This window comes from Prionailurus viverrinus, chromosome B3 (assembly GCF_022837055.1).
Source record: "Prionailurus viverrinus isolate Anna chromosome B3, UM_Priviv_1.0, whole genome shotgun sequence".
In the NCBI taxonomy this organism is placed as follows: domain Eukaryota; kingdom Metazoa; phylum Chordata; class Mammalia; order Carnivora; family Felidae; genus Prionailurus; species Prionailurus viverrinus.
Window position 1 is genome coordinate 130,879,358 of NC_062566.1, and position 19,988 is coordinate 130,899,345.

Here is a 19,988-nt window from a genome sequence, read left to right on the forward strand (position 1 = left end):
ACAATATTATTGACGATACTCCCTATGATGTATTTTACATCCCTGTGACTTATTTACAACTAGAAAATTTTACCTCTTAATCCACTTCACCTAATTCGTCCCTCCCCTCTAAAAACCACCAGTTTGTTTCCCATATTTATGACTCTGTTTCACTGCTTTGTTTTTTTGATTCTACATAAGTGAAATCACATGGTACTTTCTTTTCTGCATCTGACCTATTTCTCTTATCATTATACTCTCTAGGTCCATCCACACTGTTGCAAATATCAAGATCACATTCCTTTTTATGGGTAATATTCAACTGTGTGTGTGTGTGTGTGTGTGTGTGTGTGTGTGTGTGTGTTGTATCACATCTTCTTTATCCACTCATCTATCGGTGGACACACTAGGGCTGCTTCCGTACCTTGGCTATTGTAAATAATGCTGCAAGAAACATAAGGGTGCATGTATCTTTTCTGAATTTGTGTTTTCATTTTCTTTGGGTAAATAACCAGTAGTGGACTACTGATCGTATGGTATTTCTATTTTTAGCTTTTTGAGGAACCTCTGTACTGTTTTCCACAGTGGTTGCACCAATGGGAAAATTTTATTTTATATCCAAGATATGCCATGGTTTTCACTTTTGGAAACTGAAATAAAATGCACTCCGGGAGATCAAAATCAGACCACAGCACATCAGAGGAAGACTTAGAAAAGAAATCATCTAAGAGAGAAATTAATTTTAATGGATAAATCATGCTGCTTTAGCTGCTTTTCTTACTTAAAAGTTATTAAGCTTATTGCTTAAATCACGGTTTCCTTAAAGAGAAAGCATACCTCGTTCTGTAAAGCAGTGTTTTCCATTTGTTTCTGCTTCAGGGCCAACATGACCTGGTCTCTCTCCTGTTGAAACTTAACGGTCTTCTCTTGCATCGACTTAACTGCATTTAAAAGCTGATTTAACTCCCCAGTCTTGCCCTTTTGGAAAGAAAGTAACTTTCACTTTAAGAAAAATACAGAGACATTTTCTTCATTAAATAATTCTGAAATATAGTTAACCATGTCAAGGTCATCAAAAAACAGAGTCGGAGAAACTGTCACCGTCTAGAGGGGCCTGAGGAGGCGTGACTCTAGACATAATGAGGTGCCTGGGTGGCATCATGAAGAGAAAAAAGACTTTGGGAAAAAAATTCTAATGAAGTATGAACTTTAGTTGGTAATAATACATCAATATTGGTTACTTAGTTGTTACAAATGTATCATGGTAACTCAAGATGTTAACAAATACGGGAAACGGGGTTTGAGGCATACGGGACTCTACTATCTTGGCAACTTCTCAAATAATCAAGGTATTCTGAAAGAAGAAGTTTATCAGAAATGTTTTTAAAAGAATTCAAAAGACACAATCTCTTCAAATTTACCCCGTGAACAACAAAGTGCTCCCAGATCCCAAAATCCCTCAAGAGGGGATGAGTATGTGCGTGTATGCTCATTCACTGGGCACACACACCCGTCACTAGAGAAAGCACGAGTCACTGGCGGTGAAGAGATGGGAAAGTCATTTCCACAGTTCTGGTTTCTGAGGAAAATTATTAATTGCTACTAAGCTCTTTTTTTTCCTACTTAAATTCACCTGTTGCTAAAACATATTTGGAGAGACACAGTAATTTGGGGGAGAAACCCTCCAGGTACCTGTGAGAAAAACTCATTTAGAACGAATCACAAGAGCCTGAGATGAGTATTTCTCAATCAACAACTTCACATTCCCCTTCAAAGACAATTATCAATGAAGCCAATTGACCCGCTGGAACCCCTCCTCCACCCCAATTCTCTCCTACAAAACTCCACCCCCAACACACCTGCTCTTTTTCTTTCAGTAGCTGCTCAAAAGCAAGAGCCTTTTCCTTCATTGAATGGCACTCAAACTCTTTTTCTCGAAGCATCATGGAGAACTTCATATTAGTCTCCTGTAAAGCTTGATATTCCATTTCCTTTTCCCTGGTTGTTTCTACTATTTTTTCATTTTCCTCTTTCAGTTTACAAATGTCCATTTCTAAAATCAGCATCCGCTCCTTCAGGTTTGTTACCGCCTGCCTCAAAAGTTCATTTTCATTCACTTTGTTAGTGAAATTTTCATTCAATGAAAGTAACTGATCGCTTTTGGCTTTGATTAAGAGGTCTTTCTCCTTAAGGGACTTTTGTAAAACATCTTGTTTCTCCTTTAGCTGCTTAATTTCTGAATCGGTCTGTTCGTGTTCTTTTCTTTCCAGCTCTGAGGAGGCAGCAATCGAATCGGACAACCTGTGATTATTTTCCTGGAGCGTTTTAATTGTTGCATCTTTTTCCTGCAGTGATTTTCTTAGTTCTTCCAGCTCTCGTGTAGAAGCCTCGCTTGATGGGTCGGGCTTGACTGTTCGAAGAGACTCTGCTGACTGGGAAGAGAGCGATGACCCCGAGGACAGCTGAGGCGAAATAATATCAAGTTTCCCTAAAAGAAGATCTTTGGTGTTGCAAAGCTGCCCTATGCTGTGCTGAACTTGTGCTAATTCCTGCCCAAAACTTTTGAGTTTGGTTTCATTCTGTTCGTAACTCTGGATCAGGCCAGTGTAGTCCACTTGTAACTTAGAATTATTATCGCTGTCAACCAAAACTTGTGCCTGAAGCTGATGCAGTTCTTCCTGAAGTTGGGCGGACTCGTGCTGCATATTCTGGACCGTGGTCATCACCTGCTGTTTCCACTCTTCCATTTTCTTTACTTGCTGTTTCAATTTGTCGCGTTCCTGTAGGAGCTCCTCGAACTGGTTACTATTGACACCTCCGACCTCGTTACCAGTGCTGGACGTTTGTAAAACTGTTAACAGGGTCTGGCATTTCTGACTCAAGGCATCTATTTCAATGTCTTTTTCTCGAATGATACGTGATAAATTCTGCACGGTTTCTCTGAACATATCTTGACCACCACCTTCAGATCGAGCGGCCAATTTTTTATTTTCGTCTTGCAGCTTCACAAGAGCTGCTTCTTTGGCAGCAACTATATCCATCATTTTGTGGTATTCTGTTTTCAGCTGGCTATTTTCCCTGGTCTTCTCGCTCAAAACAGCTAATACTTGTTCCCGCTCCATAGCATAGGCCTGCAGCTGCTGCTGAAGGTAAACGACATCCTGGGTGTAGGAAGCCGAAGAAATTCTAGCGTGAAGAGCTTGTATCTCCACGTCCTTCTGCTGGATGATCTGCGTTAGCTTCCCCACCTCATCTTTGGACAGCTGATCGATCTGTTTCGTTAAGGATATGTTCTTTTCATTTAGGAGCTTAATCTCCAATTCTCGTTCTTTTATTCCTTTCACTAATCTCTCCGTTTCAGCTTTAGATAAATCATGCTTTTCGCCGCCATTTTCTATATTGAGGCTCCGTACTTTTGTTTCCTGAAACAGATCAGAATTCTCTGTTTGAACATCCTGCCTTTCTTCATGCAACTGGGTTTTGATGTGTTCAATTGTTTTGTGCAAATTCCTAATCTCCTCGTCTTTCTCCAAAAAGAGCTGGGTGTGTGTGACAGTCATTTGCTCGTGCTGGCATTTAAACTCATCCATTTCCTTCTTCTGTTCCTCTAAAGACTGAAGCAGCTGCAGTTTACTCTGGTTTTGATCTTCAATCACCTTTTGATGATGTTTTATTTCCTCCTCGAGATTACCCTTTATCACATTCAGCTGCAACACTTCCGACTCGAGCTCTGTGACGCTATCGAGGGGCTTAGGCTCCGCCACAGGTGCAGCTCGACTCTGCTGGTCCCGGAGTCGTTCCAGTTCCTCTTTCAGATGATTGTTTTCTTCTTTCATGGACCCAAGGCTTCTGTCTTTTTCCTCTATGGTTTGCTTTAAAACTTCATTTTTTCTTAAGGCCTCAGTATGTTTATCTAATTCCTCCTGAAGCTCTGAACCTCTTTCTTTAAGTTTTTCAATAAAAATTTCCTTCTCGCTTAGAAGCTGTGTCAATTGCTTCCGCTCTTCTAGACTAGATGACAAAAATGCCTTCGTTTCCTTACAATCAGTATCCATCTGTTCAAGGTTCTTTTTGAGTTCTGCTATTTCAAAGTCTTTCTCTCGACTGAGTTTCATTAACTGCTGCTGTTCCAGCTGTAAAGCAGAGGTACTCACATCACGTGCCTTTGATAGTTCTTTAATCATCTGCTCATACTTATTGGCTTCTTCCAACCGCCTCTCTTCAGCCCGACTCAATTCTGCTTCTAACTGTCCTTTTTCCATTTTTAGAACCTCCACAATAGTGTTTCTTTCCAGAGAAATCTGATTGCTACCAGCAATGGATTCCTCCAACTGACGTCTTACATCCTCACACGCTAAAGCCAACTTTTCATTTTCCATTTTGAGATCAAAGGCAACTTTGTTTAAATTGTCATTGAGCTGCTCTATTTCTGAAAGACTTTGCTTTAAGCTTCTGACTTCGGCTTCCCTTTCTTTAAGTAAGTCAACCTTAAAATCACTGCCAGAGTCTCGATTTAGAGATTGAGTTAACTCATCCCTGACTCTGGAAAGCTCTTCCTCGTTTTGTTTAATATGCTCCTTAAGTCCAAAGTTCTCCTTCTGCATATTTAAATTACTTTTTTGTGATTTATTTAGCTGATCTGCTAAATCTTCTACTTTATCCTCAAGCTTCTGTTTGGCTAAGTGCAGATCATTCAGGACCAGTTCACTTTGAACTAACTTTTCTTTCTGCACATCCAACTCTTTAGTCATGTTCCTTTTATCAACTTCAAGTTGATGGACTCTCTTTTTTTCATCATTTAGATCTTTTTTCAGTTTACTAATGATGTTGTCTTCCTCATTTTGTTGTTTTGATAGCTGATCTTTCATCAGAATCACGTGCTGAAAAAAAAATAATTTGCATGGTAACGTTACGGCATTCTCTCATTTTGGTCACCTAAAGAAAATTTTGTAAAATGTCATAAATAATAGAAGAATAATCTTCAGATATTTCTAATCCTTCTTAAAACAATACTTTTTAAAAAAATCTCAACAAAGGTAAATGGTATATGTTGTTCATCTTCAACTCGTAAAACACTGAAGCAGGAGTCAATAAACTACAGCCCAGGGCCCAAATCAGGCCTGTCACCTGGTTTTGGAAATCAAGTCTTATTGAAACACAGCCACATTCCATTGTTTACATACCACAAGGACAGAGTGGAGCACGACCGAGAGCACTAAATGGCCTGCAACACCAAAAATATTCACTATCTAACCCTTTCCAGAAAAAGTTTGCCAACCGCTATGACTAGATTATCAATGAAGCAAAATACCGATTAAATCACAAATTTAAATCACACCCATCGCTTTTGCCTGTTACCCCAGTGTTCAGTCTACTGAGAACAATGTGCTACCACGTTGTTTTTAACATCATGTACCTGTGTGGCTTCTTGGTTCTGTCTGTCTAATTCCTCTAGCTCAGCTAGCAGTGTTTCCTTCTCGGTAAGACTCTGACTCAGTTCCTGTTCTTTTGCCTCCAAAGTCAGCCTTAAATTGTGTAATGTGGAATCCAAATCCATGTCTCTTCCAGTTGTACTTTTAATTACTTCATATTCATTGTTCAATTTTAGAAGTGATGCCTGAAGTTCTTCCTTAAATGACAAGAAGGGAAAAAAACAACATACACTGTCAGTTGGAAGAAAACACCAAAAGATTACTTCTATCTATGCATCTATATCTATGTCTATATCTATATCTACCTATCTACATACACGCGCACGTGCACACACACACACACACACCCCTTGGGAATCTATTCCCAGATGCTTGTGTCAGAAACATCACTGAATAACACTTCAGCAATGATATAGAAAATTCAACAAACCAGACTTCCCTCACGTGCAATTTTATGTGCACCTTCAGGCCGGTATTTCTATAAGATCAGAAATAACATCGGACAAGATGGAATGGCTGTTTAAGTTTCCAGTTCCGGCTTCCTCTTTACCCAAAAACTTTCCCATTTGGGAGCCTTCCTGATTCCACCCCCCACTGCTGTCTTCTCTTCTGTCTGCTCCTTCCCTCCCACCACACACAGTTTTTAAAACGTCCCACATCTTCTGGGCCTCTGCACTTCCTTCCCCTAGCGGCCAATCACCAATAGCCACAAACTACATAAACATCTATAAAATTCAATGCTCATTCGTTCTAAAGTTTGTCCTCTCTAATTAGAACACAAAAGGCTTCTTTTCCCTCATAAAAGGAATTTCCCTTATTAAGGGGTCCTGTCAGAACATGAAACTTTTGTATCATCCAAGAAAGCAGACTCCTTCCTTCTTTTCCCATCTAACTTGAACACAGACTAGGTTCCCCTCTTGCAAGCCTAACATCCCTAAAGATCTATCTATAATTTTTAAACTATATCTTATGGTCTGTTCTACTGGTATTTAATGCTTTTCTTCCAAACTCCAGAAGTAGAACAGTCCTCTTCGCTTCAACACTTTCAACCTTAGATTATGATATCTGTGGTACAACAACTTTAGAATCTTCTTTCATTGATAGAGAAAACTTAAACTTCTTTTTTTTTAAGGTTTACTTATTTATTTTGAGAGAGCGAGAACAAGCAGGGGAGGAGAAGACAGAGAGGGAGAGAGAATCCCAAGAAGACTCTGTACTGTCAGCATGGAGTCTGACGCAGGGCCCAAACTCATGAACCCCATGAGTTCATGACCTGAGCTCAAACTCACAAACCCCGTGAGTTCGTGACCTGAGCCCAAACTCATGAACCCTGTGAGTTCGTGACCTGAGCCAAAATCAAGAGCTGGACGCTTAACCCAATGAGCCACCTAGGCACCCAAGAAAAATAAAACTTCTATGGAATCTACTTTAAAGTAAGAATCTCAAAATTCTACAAATAGACTACACATACCTTACCAGGAGTTCAGCGAAAACTAGAACAGCTGCCTCATGATTCCCATTTCTCTTCCAATTCAAAAGTTTATTCTGAACTATAGTTGATGAAAATAGCATTCTCTTGTCTTTCTAGATTTATATGTCAATCAGGAGAACCACAAAAAGTTTTTTCAGGTAGACGTTATGAACATACACAGCCTTGCAGTTACATTTGGCATTCTTTTTTTCTTTCTTAGCAATTAAAAAAAATTTTTTTTAACTTAAAGTTTGTTTCTTTGTTTATTTACTTATTTATTTATTTTGGGGGGGGGGGGAGAGAACGAGTGCAAGAGCCAGTGGGTAGGGGGCAGAGACAGAGAGAGAGCGAACCCTAAGCAGGCTCTGCATTGTCAGCACAGAGCCTGATGCAGGACTCAAATTCATGAACTGTAAGATCATGACCTGAGCCGAAATCAAGAGTTGGATGCTTAACCAGCTGAGCCACCCAGGCGCCCCAGTATGGCCTAGCATTCTTTTTAATTTTTTTTTTAACGTTTATTTATTTTTGAGGCAGAGCGAGACAGAGCATGAACAGGGGAGGGGCAGAGAGAGAGGGAGACACAGAATCTGAAACAGGCTCCAAGTTCCGAGCGGTCAGCACAGAGCCCAACGCGGGGCTCGAACTCATGGACCGTGAGATCATGACCTGAGCCGAAGTCGGACGCCCAACCGACCTAGCCACCCAGGCGCCCCTGGCCTAGCATTCTTAAGCAGTGAGTTGATCCCTATCAGAGATAATGAAAGGAAATATTATGAAGGATTACTTAACATCGAAAGAAAGGAGCAAGAGGGACCAGGAACGGCTGCAGAATCCGAAAGTATCAAGAGAAGGTCACAGACCCTATCAGGTATGTGCAGAGATCTGCAAACTACAAAGTATACCTGGGCCAATTAGAGAAAGGAGTAACTGAAAGAACAGAATGCAAAGGGAGGAGAAAAGAGCAAAAAAATTATATATACAATACAGGAATAAAAAAAGACTGGGAGACACTACTGGCTCTTAGTGGGTAGAAAGAGCGGGGGGACAAGGACCCCACAATGCATACGACAGTACACAGAGCTAAAAATTTTCCTGTCTACATGCCAAAACGTCCCTTTGAGAAACACTGCCTATACACTAATGTGGAAGGACGCTGAAAACATGTTAAGGTATACATGAATATATGTATAGTATGCTAACAGTTTTTTCAAATCTATTTAAATAATCATACATACTTAGGTGTAGTCTGAAAGGATGGACATATGAGAAACTGTTAAGAAAGACTTCCTTTGGAAAACAGGCCAACCAAGGGAGGTGGAAAGGATATTCCCTTTGTACTGTCTAAAGTTTTTCGGTATGAATTACCGTATTTGTACATCAGTGAGTATGTGTTACCTTTTAAAAATTAAGATTTTAAATTGAGTTAAGACACTAGCCTATAAATGAATACCAGCCGACAACTACCCTCTGTTTAAACACCTACCTTAGCCAAGGAACTACCCCCAAGTAGTACAAACATAAAAATACCTCTCCCGATACCCAACAGTGCATTATAGAACCTCGTTCCAACCTTGCTTCCAATATACACAAAGACCTTATTTCTATCAGTGAGATCATATCCCCTTTATCTCTTACCACTAAGAAACTCCTGTCCACAACAGATACGTTCTGGGACGTATCTGCAGCTACGGTTTCTGTAAGATGCCAGTCCAAGCTCGCGACCCACCTGTGTATGTTGCTGCTATCAGGACTTCATCAGAAACCAAAACAGAGCCTTTATCTTTTCTGCTCCTATCTGTAGGCCTACTGGCTTATCTGTGTGTAAACGTAAACCCTGGCCAGCCCTCATACTCTGAACCTTGCCCAAGTACTTGAACCTGGTCTGACAAGCATCAATGAGATCAGCTTTATTCTAAGGCCTCTCAAGACCTAAATGCTCCATTTATATAAACTGGCCCTTGGCTTGATCTGTAATACACACAATATTTTAATTCTGGCCCCATTTTTATCGCACCCACCTTTTCTTGACTCAATAAGGACTTCTCTTTTTCTAAAATTTCAACATGCATTTTAAGTTTCAAATTGTCTTCAGTGAGACTGTTATCCTACAAAACGTTAAAACAGAGTTTTCAGATAAATTTCAGGTTTATAAAAAAGTAGGCAAGCCATACAAGTGTGCATTTCAACTCAGCATTTCTCTAGTGATATATAAAAATTATAAGCATACAACACTAGACCATCTAAAGCCAGTCACTCATTTTACAAACATTCTTATAGATATTTTTTAATTTATTTAAAAGCATACACAAATATACACAATACATAAATACATTTACAAACTAACCTGGAATCATTAGCACTAGAAACAACTCTAAATTCCTTAAGGGAAATCAAAATGCATTCCTCGGTTGGTGGGAAATCTGCTTCCACTCATATACGTAATATAATGTCTGTCAAATTAATCTTGAAAGTGATATCCTGCATTTTCCAATTATGTAACTTTAAAATTATGACAATTTATGATTCAAAAAATTACCGTTATCAGCAAACGTAAAATTACTAGGATGCAAGTTCCCAGGGTAAGTTCACGTGAATTTGTAAAAAACACAAAACAAGCAACTACAATAATCAAAATACTTTTTCTCGATAAAAGCCAGAAGGTTTTTCTCTTAGCATTAGTTTACCTGGTTTAAAATACTCAGTCTCATAATTTCATTTTCAGCATCTGCAAAAACAAAGAATCTGACATTAAAACACTTCAACTTCTTACCTATGTAATACACTCAGAAATAAAGCTCATTTAAAATAAAGTGTATTTATAAGCACAATCAGCAAACCCTAATGGTACTTACTGAAAAGTATTTTTGTTGTTTTACATTTCTATTTGACTATACTATAGAATTCATAACATAAACGCCAGTTAGAAGCTCCATTAAAATGTAATTCTATGAAACAGTACAAGAAGTAAGTAGAATCATATCTGGATGAGTCATAAGTTATTGCCTTGATAAAAACACTAATAACAATGTTTCAAAATGAGTTGATTAGCTTTTGTACAGGAAAGAGTAAAAGGACTGAGACTGAGGGGAAATGGCTAAAAACAAGAATACATATTTACACCACAATAATACAATAATCTCTCGATTCTTTATTTTTTAAAATTTACTTATTTATTTTGAGAGAGAGAGAGCAAGAGAGCACAAGAGTGAGCAGGGGAGTGGCAGAGAGAGAATTCCAAACAGGCTCTCCACTGTCAGCACAAAGCCCGACATGGGGCTTGAACCCACAAACCGTGAGATTATGACCTAGCCGAAATCAAGAGTTTGACACTCAACCAACTAAACGACCCAGGTGCCCCAATTCTCAATGTTTACAGTGACTTCGAAATGACAGGGGAGCCTGGGTGGCTCAGTCATTTAAAAACCTGACTTTGGCTCAAGTCATGATCTCATGGTTCTTGAGTTCAAGCCCCATGTCAGGCTCTCTGCTGTCAGCACAGAGTCCACTTCAGATCCTCTGTCTCACTCTTTCTCTGCCCTTCCCCTGCTCATGTGGCGCACGCTCTCTCTCAAAAATAAACAAACAGTAAAAACATAAATAAAGTGACTTGGACATGACAACAGATAGAAAGGCCATTCAAGCCGGTATTATGGATAGATCCATATATAGAAATAGTTCTGGAAGAACACAAAGACAGAATACTTTAAGTCCAGCTGAAGTGATTTATTCAATGTTCACTCAGATAATACTGAACGTTTACTGTGAGGTCAGTTGCTAGACAACCAGATGAAAACCTTTAGTCCTTGCTTGCCTTCAGGGAGCTTTCTATTCAGAGGAAAGACAAACAAGTAAACACGTGACCACAGCACAGTATGATACAGGGAGCAGAAAGGACAAACACCTGCTCGATCTGGGGGTGGGAGAGGGGTGAGGAGGGCTAGGAAAGCAGCAGGATAGTATCTCCCAGTAGATACGATACCTGCAATGAGTTGTAATGTACTTAAGAATTAGCAGAGAGGAACAGAGACACGCCACAGAGCAGCAAATGCAAAGGTGACAGACCTAATAGACAATAACATCATCGGCTTAAGGAGATGTATTGTATAGAAAGTTCAGTACGGCTAACGCTTAGCACGTGAGGAGAATGGGAAGAACTGAAATTAAAGGGGGAGACAGGGACCAGATCATGAAAGACATTTTATGTCAAGTATGAGGTTTAGACTTTATCCTGAAGTTCACAAGGGAGCCACAAAGTATTGCAATCAGGGAAGTAAACTGTTTTGAGTTTCTGAAAAACCATCCTTGCTGCAGAAAGAAAAAAAACTGATTCAAGGAATCATGGAGACCAGAAAATAATAACAGCTAACACTTCTGTAATGCTTACTACGGGATAGCCATTGTTCTAGAGAGAACTCTGCAGGTAGTAACTCAGAGAATCCCCATTACTACTACTGTAACTATGGAAGACAGTATCATTATCCCAACTACACAGATGGAAAAACAAAAGCATAGAGATGGTAATTAAATTGCCCAACGTCACTGAATTAGTGACAGAGCTGGATTCTAGCACAGTCATGTACTTAACTACTGTGCTATTCGGCTCCATGAAGAAACTACTACAGTTAATCAGGCAAAAGAAAATTGATCGGCTGAAGTTATTCAGTGGCATGGAAACTGGAAAAAGAGGAAGGACTAGGGCAATAGGTTTGTTTTTAAAGCAAATGAATTCATCTGTGTCACCCAATATGTGGAATAAACAGATACATTTTGAAAAAAGCAGAGATACTCTGAAGTCAAACAAGAAAGAAGTCTAGATCCCTAGTCAACAGCCTTCTCTTTGCCTTCCTGGCAGCTCCTAGAATGGAGGCACTTGTGAGAAACCCTAGAATGCCTCTGAAAGAGTACCAAGCCAGAGATGCTAAGGAAATAGAACCTTCAGGATATGCTAGGTGATGACTTCAAATTCTCTGTTTTGGCGAACTGGTAAATGCCACCAATCACTAAGGCTGGGAGAGGAGTAGGGGGAGGAGGGGGAGGAGGAGGAGGATGACGAGGACACGGTGACCCTGAACCTAACTTTAGTATGAATTTATAGACTTGGCCATCCAGGTCAGGCACTCAGGATAAACAACTAGGCAAGTGAGACAGATTGGAGGCGGGGATCGGGGAGCAGAGCACCCAAGGGCTAGAAACACCCTCCAGAGCAAGAATCAATCAGTTCATAATGTGAGAGTTTATATTGTGAGAAGACAAAAATGCAAAATAAAACACATCTTTGCAGCTAAAGAGCTCCTATTATGTTTTCCTGGCATGAACGAATACTGGTGTTTGGCCTATTTCATTCAATAACTTATTTTTTCTAACACAGAACACAGGTATGGTAATGAAGTACCAGCTTCAGCATGGAAAATGATAAAAGACCTATGGTTATCACTCTTGTGTCTGCTTAGATACAGGACATCATTTCAAAAGGTGATATAGAATTTTAAAAAAGGGAGGCTGCATTCCCTAACTGGAGGGTCTGGACCCTAATGAGTTCCAGAAAGTATTTGGTTCTACACAGATTAACAGAAATACACCCACACCTCCTCCCAATAAACAGCTACTAAACATTTCCCAAAAATCTACACTGCCTCCTAAAGCAATGAGTCCCCTGTAAATACTTAAGGATGAGGCAGGGAGTGAAGCCTTTTTAGTAGAAAATTCCTATTTGTTGTCCGTTAATTATGGCACTGAAGCGAAACCAACAATTCGATTCAAATTCTACACAGTCGTTTCCATGACTCCTCCATTCCCATACAGTACTCAGTGTGCCTCTAAAACAACTGGTACGCAATGAAACACCCATCATCAACAAGTTCCAAACATTTTATACCAGACAGTGCCCGCTGCAGTTTGAGCACTTCCTCTTGCACCGATTCACCCTGCGACAGGATTCCTTCTCTTCCTGTCACAGCATCGCCCTGCCTTACGGCATCAGGCTGCAATTTACTACATTCCTGTTTCAAGTTTTCACACTCTTCCGTTATCTGTCTGTTTTCAATGTGCAGGCGTTCTTGTTCCTTCTTCAAAACATCTCTGTCAGTTTCTGCAGAAGATAATTTTGTATTTATGTCCTTTATTTTATCCTCAAGTTCTCCAATTTTTTTTGTAGACGCTACTTTCTCAGTTTGTAGATCCTGAATAGTTTTTTGCATCTCATGGATTTTCAAGTGATCAGTGACTGCAATTCCTGAGCCACCTAGAACAGGAACAGAAAATCAAGGACAGCAAATGTCAGCTACCAAGAGATTAGTAGCTTGCTATATACAGCTACGAGATTGAACAGACGTGAGGACCTGAAAATCTTTGGAAGTTAAGACAACGAGATACCATTACACTCCCATTAGAACGGCCGAAGTTCAGAACATGGACAACACCAGATGCTGATGAGGATGTGGAAAAGAGCTCTCGTTCACTCTTGGTGGGAATGCAAAACAGTAGGGCCACTTTGGAGGACAGTTTGGCAGTTTCTAACAGAATGAAACATACCCTTACCATATGGTTAGCAACTGCACTCCCTGGTATTTACTCAAAGGAACTGAAAACTCTTACCCACGTGAACACCTGAACAATGATGTTTATAGCAGCTTTATGCATAACTACAAAAACCTGGAAGCAAAGAGGTCCTTCAGGAGGTGAATGGATAAACTGTGGTACATCCAGGCAATGTGATACTATTCAGCACTAAAAAGAAGTGAGGGATCAAGCCATGAAAAAACATGGAGGAACTTTATTTTTTTTTTTAATTTTTTTTTTTAACATTTATTTATTTTTGAGACAGAGACAGAGCATGAACGGGGGAGGGGCAGAGAGAGAGGGAGACACAGAATCGGAAGCAGGCTCCAGGCTCTGAGCCATCAGCCCAGAGCCTGAAGTGGGGCTCGAACTCACGGACCGTGAGATCGTGACCTGAGCCGAAGTCGGACGCCCAACCGACTGAGCCACCAAGGCGCCCCAACATGGAGGAACTTTAAATGCACATTACTAAGTGAAAGAAATCAATCTCAAAAGGTTACGTACTGTATGATTTCAACTATGTGACATTCTAGAAAAGGCAAAACTATAGAGACAATAAAAAGATTGGTGGGGAGGGCAAGTGGGGGGTGAGTAGGCAGAGTAGAAAGGGTTTTAGAGCACTGAAACTACTCTGTATATTATGATGAATATGTGCATAAGTTTGTCCAAACCCATAGAATGTACAATACCAAGAGTCAACCCTAAGGTAAACTATGCACTTTGAGGGATCGTGATGTGTCAATGTAGGTTCATCTTTGGTGGCAAATGTGCCATTCTGCTAAGTGATGGTGATAGTAGGGATGGCATGCGTTTGGGGGCAGGGGTATGTGGGAAATCTCTGTACTTCCTTCTCAATTTTGTTATAAAAACAAAGTCTTAAAAAATTATAATAGGGACGCCTGGGTGGCTCAGTCAGTTGAGCATCCGACTTGCTTTTGGCTCAGTTCGTGATCTCACAGTTTGTGGGATCAAGCCCTGTGTTGGGCTCTGTGCTGACAGTGTGGAGGCTGCTTGGGATTCTCTGTCTCCCTCTCTGCCCCTCCCCCCCTCTCAAAAATGAATAAACTTTTTTTAAAAATTACCATAATAAAGCATCTTTATTTTAGATTTTTTTCCCCTGTAATCTCTACTCCCAACATGGGACTCAAACTCATGACCCTGAGATCAAGAGTCACATGCTCCACTGACTGAGACAGCCAGCTCCCCTCATAATAAAGCTTTTTGAAAATAAACAGTCGAGGAAAAATATTATTTGAATGAACTACTAAAAAGCCTATGTATATGAATTTAAAAGAGAGTGAAAATAGTTCTATTGGTTTTTAAGGTTTTTTTTAACATTTATTAATTTTTTGAGAGACAGAGACAGTGTCAGCAGGGAAAGGACAGAGAGAGAGGAAGACACAGAATCCGAAACAGGCCCCAGGCTCTGAGCTGTCAGCTCAGGGCCTGAACCCACGAACTGCAAGATCATGACCTGAGCCGAAATCGGATGCTCAACCAACAGAGCCACCCAGGTGCCCCAGAAAGTGAAAATACTTCTAATCATTTATTACCAAAGTACCACCACCAAACAATAGAAAGAAATCTATGTACTGTAACTATCTGTCACAAAGGCAAATGGACCTTTCCATTTCTGCATAATCTTTCCTTTTTAAAATTTTTTTTAAATGTTTATTTATTTTTGAGAGACACAGAGTGCAAACAGGGGAGGGGCAGAGGAGACACACACACACGAAATCTGAAGCAGGCTCATGCTCTGAGCTGTCAGCACAGAGCCCGACACAGGGCTTGAACTCATGAATCTGAGATCAGATCATGACCTGAGCTGAAGTCGGACACTTAACCGACTGAGCCATGCAGGTGGCCCAATTTCCACATAATCCTGATAATAGCAATGCCACTGCAAATTTCCGGCAGGTGAACAGAACTAGTCATTCACTCATTCTTTAGAACTTAGTCCAAGTTTACATCAGTGTCTTGATCACACATCACTAGGCTGGTCTTTTAATTATATCATCTAATACATTAAGTTAATAAAAACTAACAACCTTGTTGTAACAGCTTTTCCAGTTCTTCAATTCGTTCTTCATAGTCACTTAATTCTTCTCGATGCCGACGACTTATTTCTGTCAATTTCTGTTGATGTGCATTCTGTAACACTGACATTTCATGTTGATGGTCATCAATTTCCTGACTTCGGTTCTGTTTAAGTTCCTTAAAAAATAAAAACAAGGTTAACCCCATTTATAATCAATGATACACCTAAGCTATCTCATTGTGCAGAAGTGTGTATTAAGAATAATTCTCTGAACACGCTATGGTTGAAGAGAATTTAAACACAGCCTCCAAATCTGGACAATTCTGACTCTACCCTTGCCTTTCTTGGGTCTTAAGAACAATTTGAATATCTTTTTTTCTTCATATCTGTGACCATGAGCTTCTCTTGCTAGTGACATATCCCATCGATGCCAGTGCCAACCTTCAGTCTGTAGCTGGTGTCCTATTACTCCCATCTCTTGCTCAGCCCTTCCTTCCACCAGTCTTGATGGGACTCCCAAACTGTTAACCAAGGCACGTTGCTACCCAAGTTGAGACCACCAGTCTCTCTCCTGGGAATCCAGATCTTGAGCAGAGTCCTTCAAAGAGGGAAATTATTTGGACCAGAAGCACTGTGATAGCTACACCCAGAAAAGTTGTTCCACTGTGTCCCACTCTCTAGATCCCCAATGCTATTCCCAATCCTGTCCATCCCCGATGCTATTCCCAATCCTGTCCATCCTAAGACCAAAACGCTCAATACTTCTTTCAATCCTGTGGACAGACTAACCTGGGTCCTTCCAGTAAATCCTCTTTTGCTTTACTTTGCCAGTAATGACTTCTATTGCTTGTGACCCAAGAATCCTAATCTATAAATTAGCTTCTACTTCCTGAGAAGACAAGTAAGGTTGTTCCTTAATCCTGTGCGCTTACTTCAGTGCCAGCGCTTGGCAAGGAGCTTTACGTTTAAACTTTAACACAATCCTACAGGGAAGGTATTATGAAATCTACTGTACTAAGGATAAAATGGAAGCTTGGGAAGATTAAGTAACTTGTCCAAAGTAGAACAGCTGGTAAATAGTAGAGGCAGGATTCAAACACAGGTCTGACTTGGGAACCCACCCATGTTACGTATTACAATAATAATAAAACCAAAAACTAAAAAATTCTATATCTGACAATAATTTTTACACTAAAAACAATTCAGTGCCATATGATAATTTTATGTAACTAAAATTTTTCTTGAATGAAATAATGGACACAAACTAGCAAAATTCCACCATTAAAGGAAAATAATTAGTTACAGTGAATAGTATTAGCATTTTATTTTGTCAATATCCTTTAAACCCTGAAAACTTCAGCAACCTTGGAATTGTTTTAATAAAGACCATTTTACAAGATATAGTAACTAGTACAGACTAATGAAATATACTTAAAAAAATAAATGTTCAAAACCAAACAATTTTGAAGAGACATTTTTATACACCTTACTGTCATAAAGAACGAAGATACAAAATGGAAAAGAAACAATCATACTCTATATAATTAGCTTTATAACTGAGCCTTCCATTAATTTAGACATATATTTTTAATAAGCCAATTTTAGATGTATAATAGCCATTGTTCCAACAACCTGTCTTACCTTAATGATACTTTGCAGTTTGCAGATTTCACTTTGATCAGAGCTATTTGATCCTTGTGGTTTAGAAGTCTAGATCAGAAAAACAGAATTAGAAAATAATTGTATTGATTTTCTTGTAAAAGAGAAAGTCACAACTTAATTTTATTAAACGACATCTTTCAAAAAAGGGAGCATTTCTCAAATTCTGATTAAAGAATGCCAAGCGCTTTTGAAGAACCCAGTCCAATTGTAATACACAACAAATAAAAGATAATTTTCAAGAGTCTGTTAACTAATTAGGGAGACACTTTTACAAAATAACTGTTAAGAAGGAAAACACCAGAGAATATTTTACTTAGCTTAACAAAATGTAAATTTGATAATCAAACAGCTTCCTAGAAGAAAATGTTTCAAAATGGAAAGTTATCCAACATTAATTCTAATCATAACCCAGCAAAAATCTTTCTAAAATGATTTTACCTGGATCTCTACCCCAATACAGAACAACCTTTAGTTTAACAATTAAAAGAACTTTTGGATTTTTCTCTTCTCATTCAAAGCTGAATGTTGTTCATTTATCTTTTTAACATTTACTATACAGTGTGTTAGGGAACAAAAAGCTGCTCTCTGGATAAAAAAAAGGAACAAAGTATACCAGAAACTCCAGGATTCAGAGTCAAAAGATGTCTGGTTGAGTCACAACTTACTCACTGTGACAGTATGTGCATTAAACGTTTACTTTGTTTACCTGTAAAACAGAGGTAATAAATACCTCACACAGTTACTAAGATTAATATATATTAGGATAGCATATATACAAACATCTTGTAAAATATAACACAAGTTTTACTATGCCTTGCTGAAAAATTAAGTCCTGTGAAAGATCCCAATTATGCCTTTTCCACCATGATATCCTACTATAGGTAATATAGTAAACATTCAAGATATGCTTATATATACATACTCAAAAAACACCTCTTCCCTGTGAAATCTTATGTTTCTTAAAATACGTATCAGAATCACCTGGGGTATTTACAGTTTGAATGCAATTTCCAAGTCCCTAAAATAAGCTACAAAATCCTAATCTCTGAAGGTAGGACAGGGAATCTACAGTGTTATAGTAGCTTAAGAGCTACTACATTTTTAAAGATAAAATGGACAAGCTGATCATCCTAAGATGTATTTTGGGTATGGGAAATGTCTAGCAACTTGAGAAGCAAAAAAATAATTGGTAGGGTTTCTCCTTTATATAACTAGATCACACTCACAAAAAGAAACAATTTCTTTACTTTTATACTTTTTCTCTACATTGAGGAAATTAAATCCAAATGTGCAATGTTCGAGTTTACTTCGGGTCTCACGTCTATTGACAATATCAATAGTATATAAAATTTGATATATAAGATGGAAAGTGTTCCTTAAAAGAAAGTTTACTGTCCAAATAGCAAAGATTTAATTTCTACTGCACAAAAAATAATACAAAATAGTTTAATGTATTTTATGATACCAATGATCAAATTTTCATCTTACACGTAACTAACGATAAAGGAACTTCAGAGAACATCTCTGCAAGTAGTTTCAATCTGGTATCTCGGAGCCCTGGCATTGCCATCAAAGAAGCCTCAGGGACTCCCGGGGAAAAGATGGCTAGTTCAACCATAGCAACTCCATTTTTATCTCTTTTAAGTCCTGGACTTGTAACTTTTTATTTAAAAGAAAAAAAAATTTTTTTAATTATGGAGAGAGGTGCATGCAAGCAGGGAGAGAAGCAGAGGGGGAGAGAGGGACAGAGAGAGTGGGGGAAGGAAAGAGGGAGGGGGGAGGGAGGGAAGGAGAGACAGAGATTTTTTTTTTTTTTTCAACGTTTTTATTTATTTTTGGGACAGAGAGAGACAGAGCATGAACGGGGGAGGGGCAGAGAGAGAGGGAGACACAGAATCGGAAACAGGCTCCAGGCTCCGAGCCATCAGCCCAGAGCCTGATGCGGGGCTCGAACTCCCGGACCGCGAGATCGTGACCTGGCTGAAGTCGGACGCTTAACCGACTGCGCCACCCAGGCGCCCCGAGAGACAGAGATAAAGAGACAGACAGAACAAGAGAGAATCCTAAGCAGGCTACACGCCCAGCAAGGAGCCCGATGAAGAGCTTGATCTTACTACCCTTGGATCATGACCTGAGCTGAAATCAAGAGCCAGACGCTCAACCAACTGAGCCACCCCGACGTGCCTTTATTTTATTCTAAAACATAGTTCTGTTGCTCTAAACTTCTTTGAGAATTTCTTCCAAATATTTTATAGAGGGAGGAAAAAACTAAGATGAGAAAGAAAGATGATCTGATCAAAATCACTCAGAAAATCACTGGCAGGATTAGAATACAGGTTTTCAATTTCCTAGTCTGGGGTTCTTTCTGATACCAAAAGTTCTACATTCAGAACCACTCTTTTTACTAAGAATGTTCAAAAACTCACGGCAATTTTACCAACCTGAGCAATATGCCTCCAGTGGCCAACTTCAGACTCAAGTCTTGAAACTTCATTTGACAATCTGTTTATTTCTTGTTGTGATGAAATTATGTCACCAAAGTCCATGTCGTCATCATGGAAAGCAGCAGCATGACGACTGATGCCATAACCAAATGAAGACGACGATGCAGGCGCTGCTGGTACTCGGCCAGCTCCTGAATTTACTGACTGGGCAGCTGACTGAAGCTTCAGCACCTGATCCTGTAGTGCGATCTGTCTTGCTTTAAGATGGCTGATTTCTACCTATACATTTATAATCTGCGTTTTAGAGAACGTACTTTAAAATAACCACATTGATCTTTTTACAGATTCATAACATTAAAAGTTATGATGATTTAAAACTATCCAATGATGGTAACTCTACC

General features: G+C 39.3%; 1 protein-coding gene across 4 annotated transcripts in view; it reads right to left on the reverse strand.

Annotated features, from left to right (window-relative positions):
• The window catches only part of TRIP11 (thyroid hormone receptor interactor 11), a 66,059-nt gene that overhangs the window by 31,548 nt on the left and 14,523 nt on the right, over positions 1-19,988 (reverse strand). For all 4 annotated transcript variants that reach the window (XM_047862053.1, XM_047862052.1, XM_047862054.1 and 1 more), the window contains exons 4-12: positions 19,585-19,866; positions 17,123-17,191; positions 15,492-15,657; positions 12,761-13,126; positions 9,570-9,610; positions 8,904-8,990; positions 5,396-5,608; positions 1,839-4,859; positions 817-957 (exon numbers count right to left, since the gene is read on the reverse strand). In XM_047862053.1, the coding sequence (XP_047718009.1) occupies positions 817-957; positions 1,839-4,859; positions 5,396-5,608; positions 8,904-8,990; positions 9,570-9,610; positions 12,761-13,126; positions 15,492-15,657; positions 17,123-17,191; positions 19,585-19,866 (4,386 nt within the window). The remainder of the gene's footprint in view (positions 1-816; positions 958-1,838; positions 4,860-5,395; positions 5,609-8,903; positions 8,991-9,569; positions 9,611-12,760; positions 13,127-15,491; positions 15,658-17,122; positions 17,192-19,584; positions 19,867-19,988) is intronic.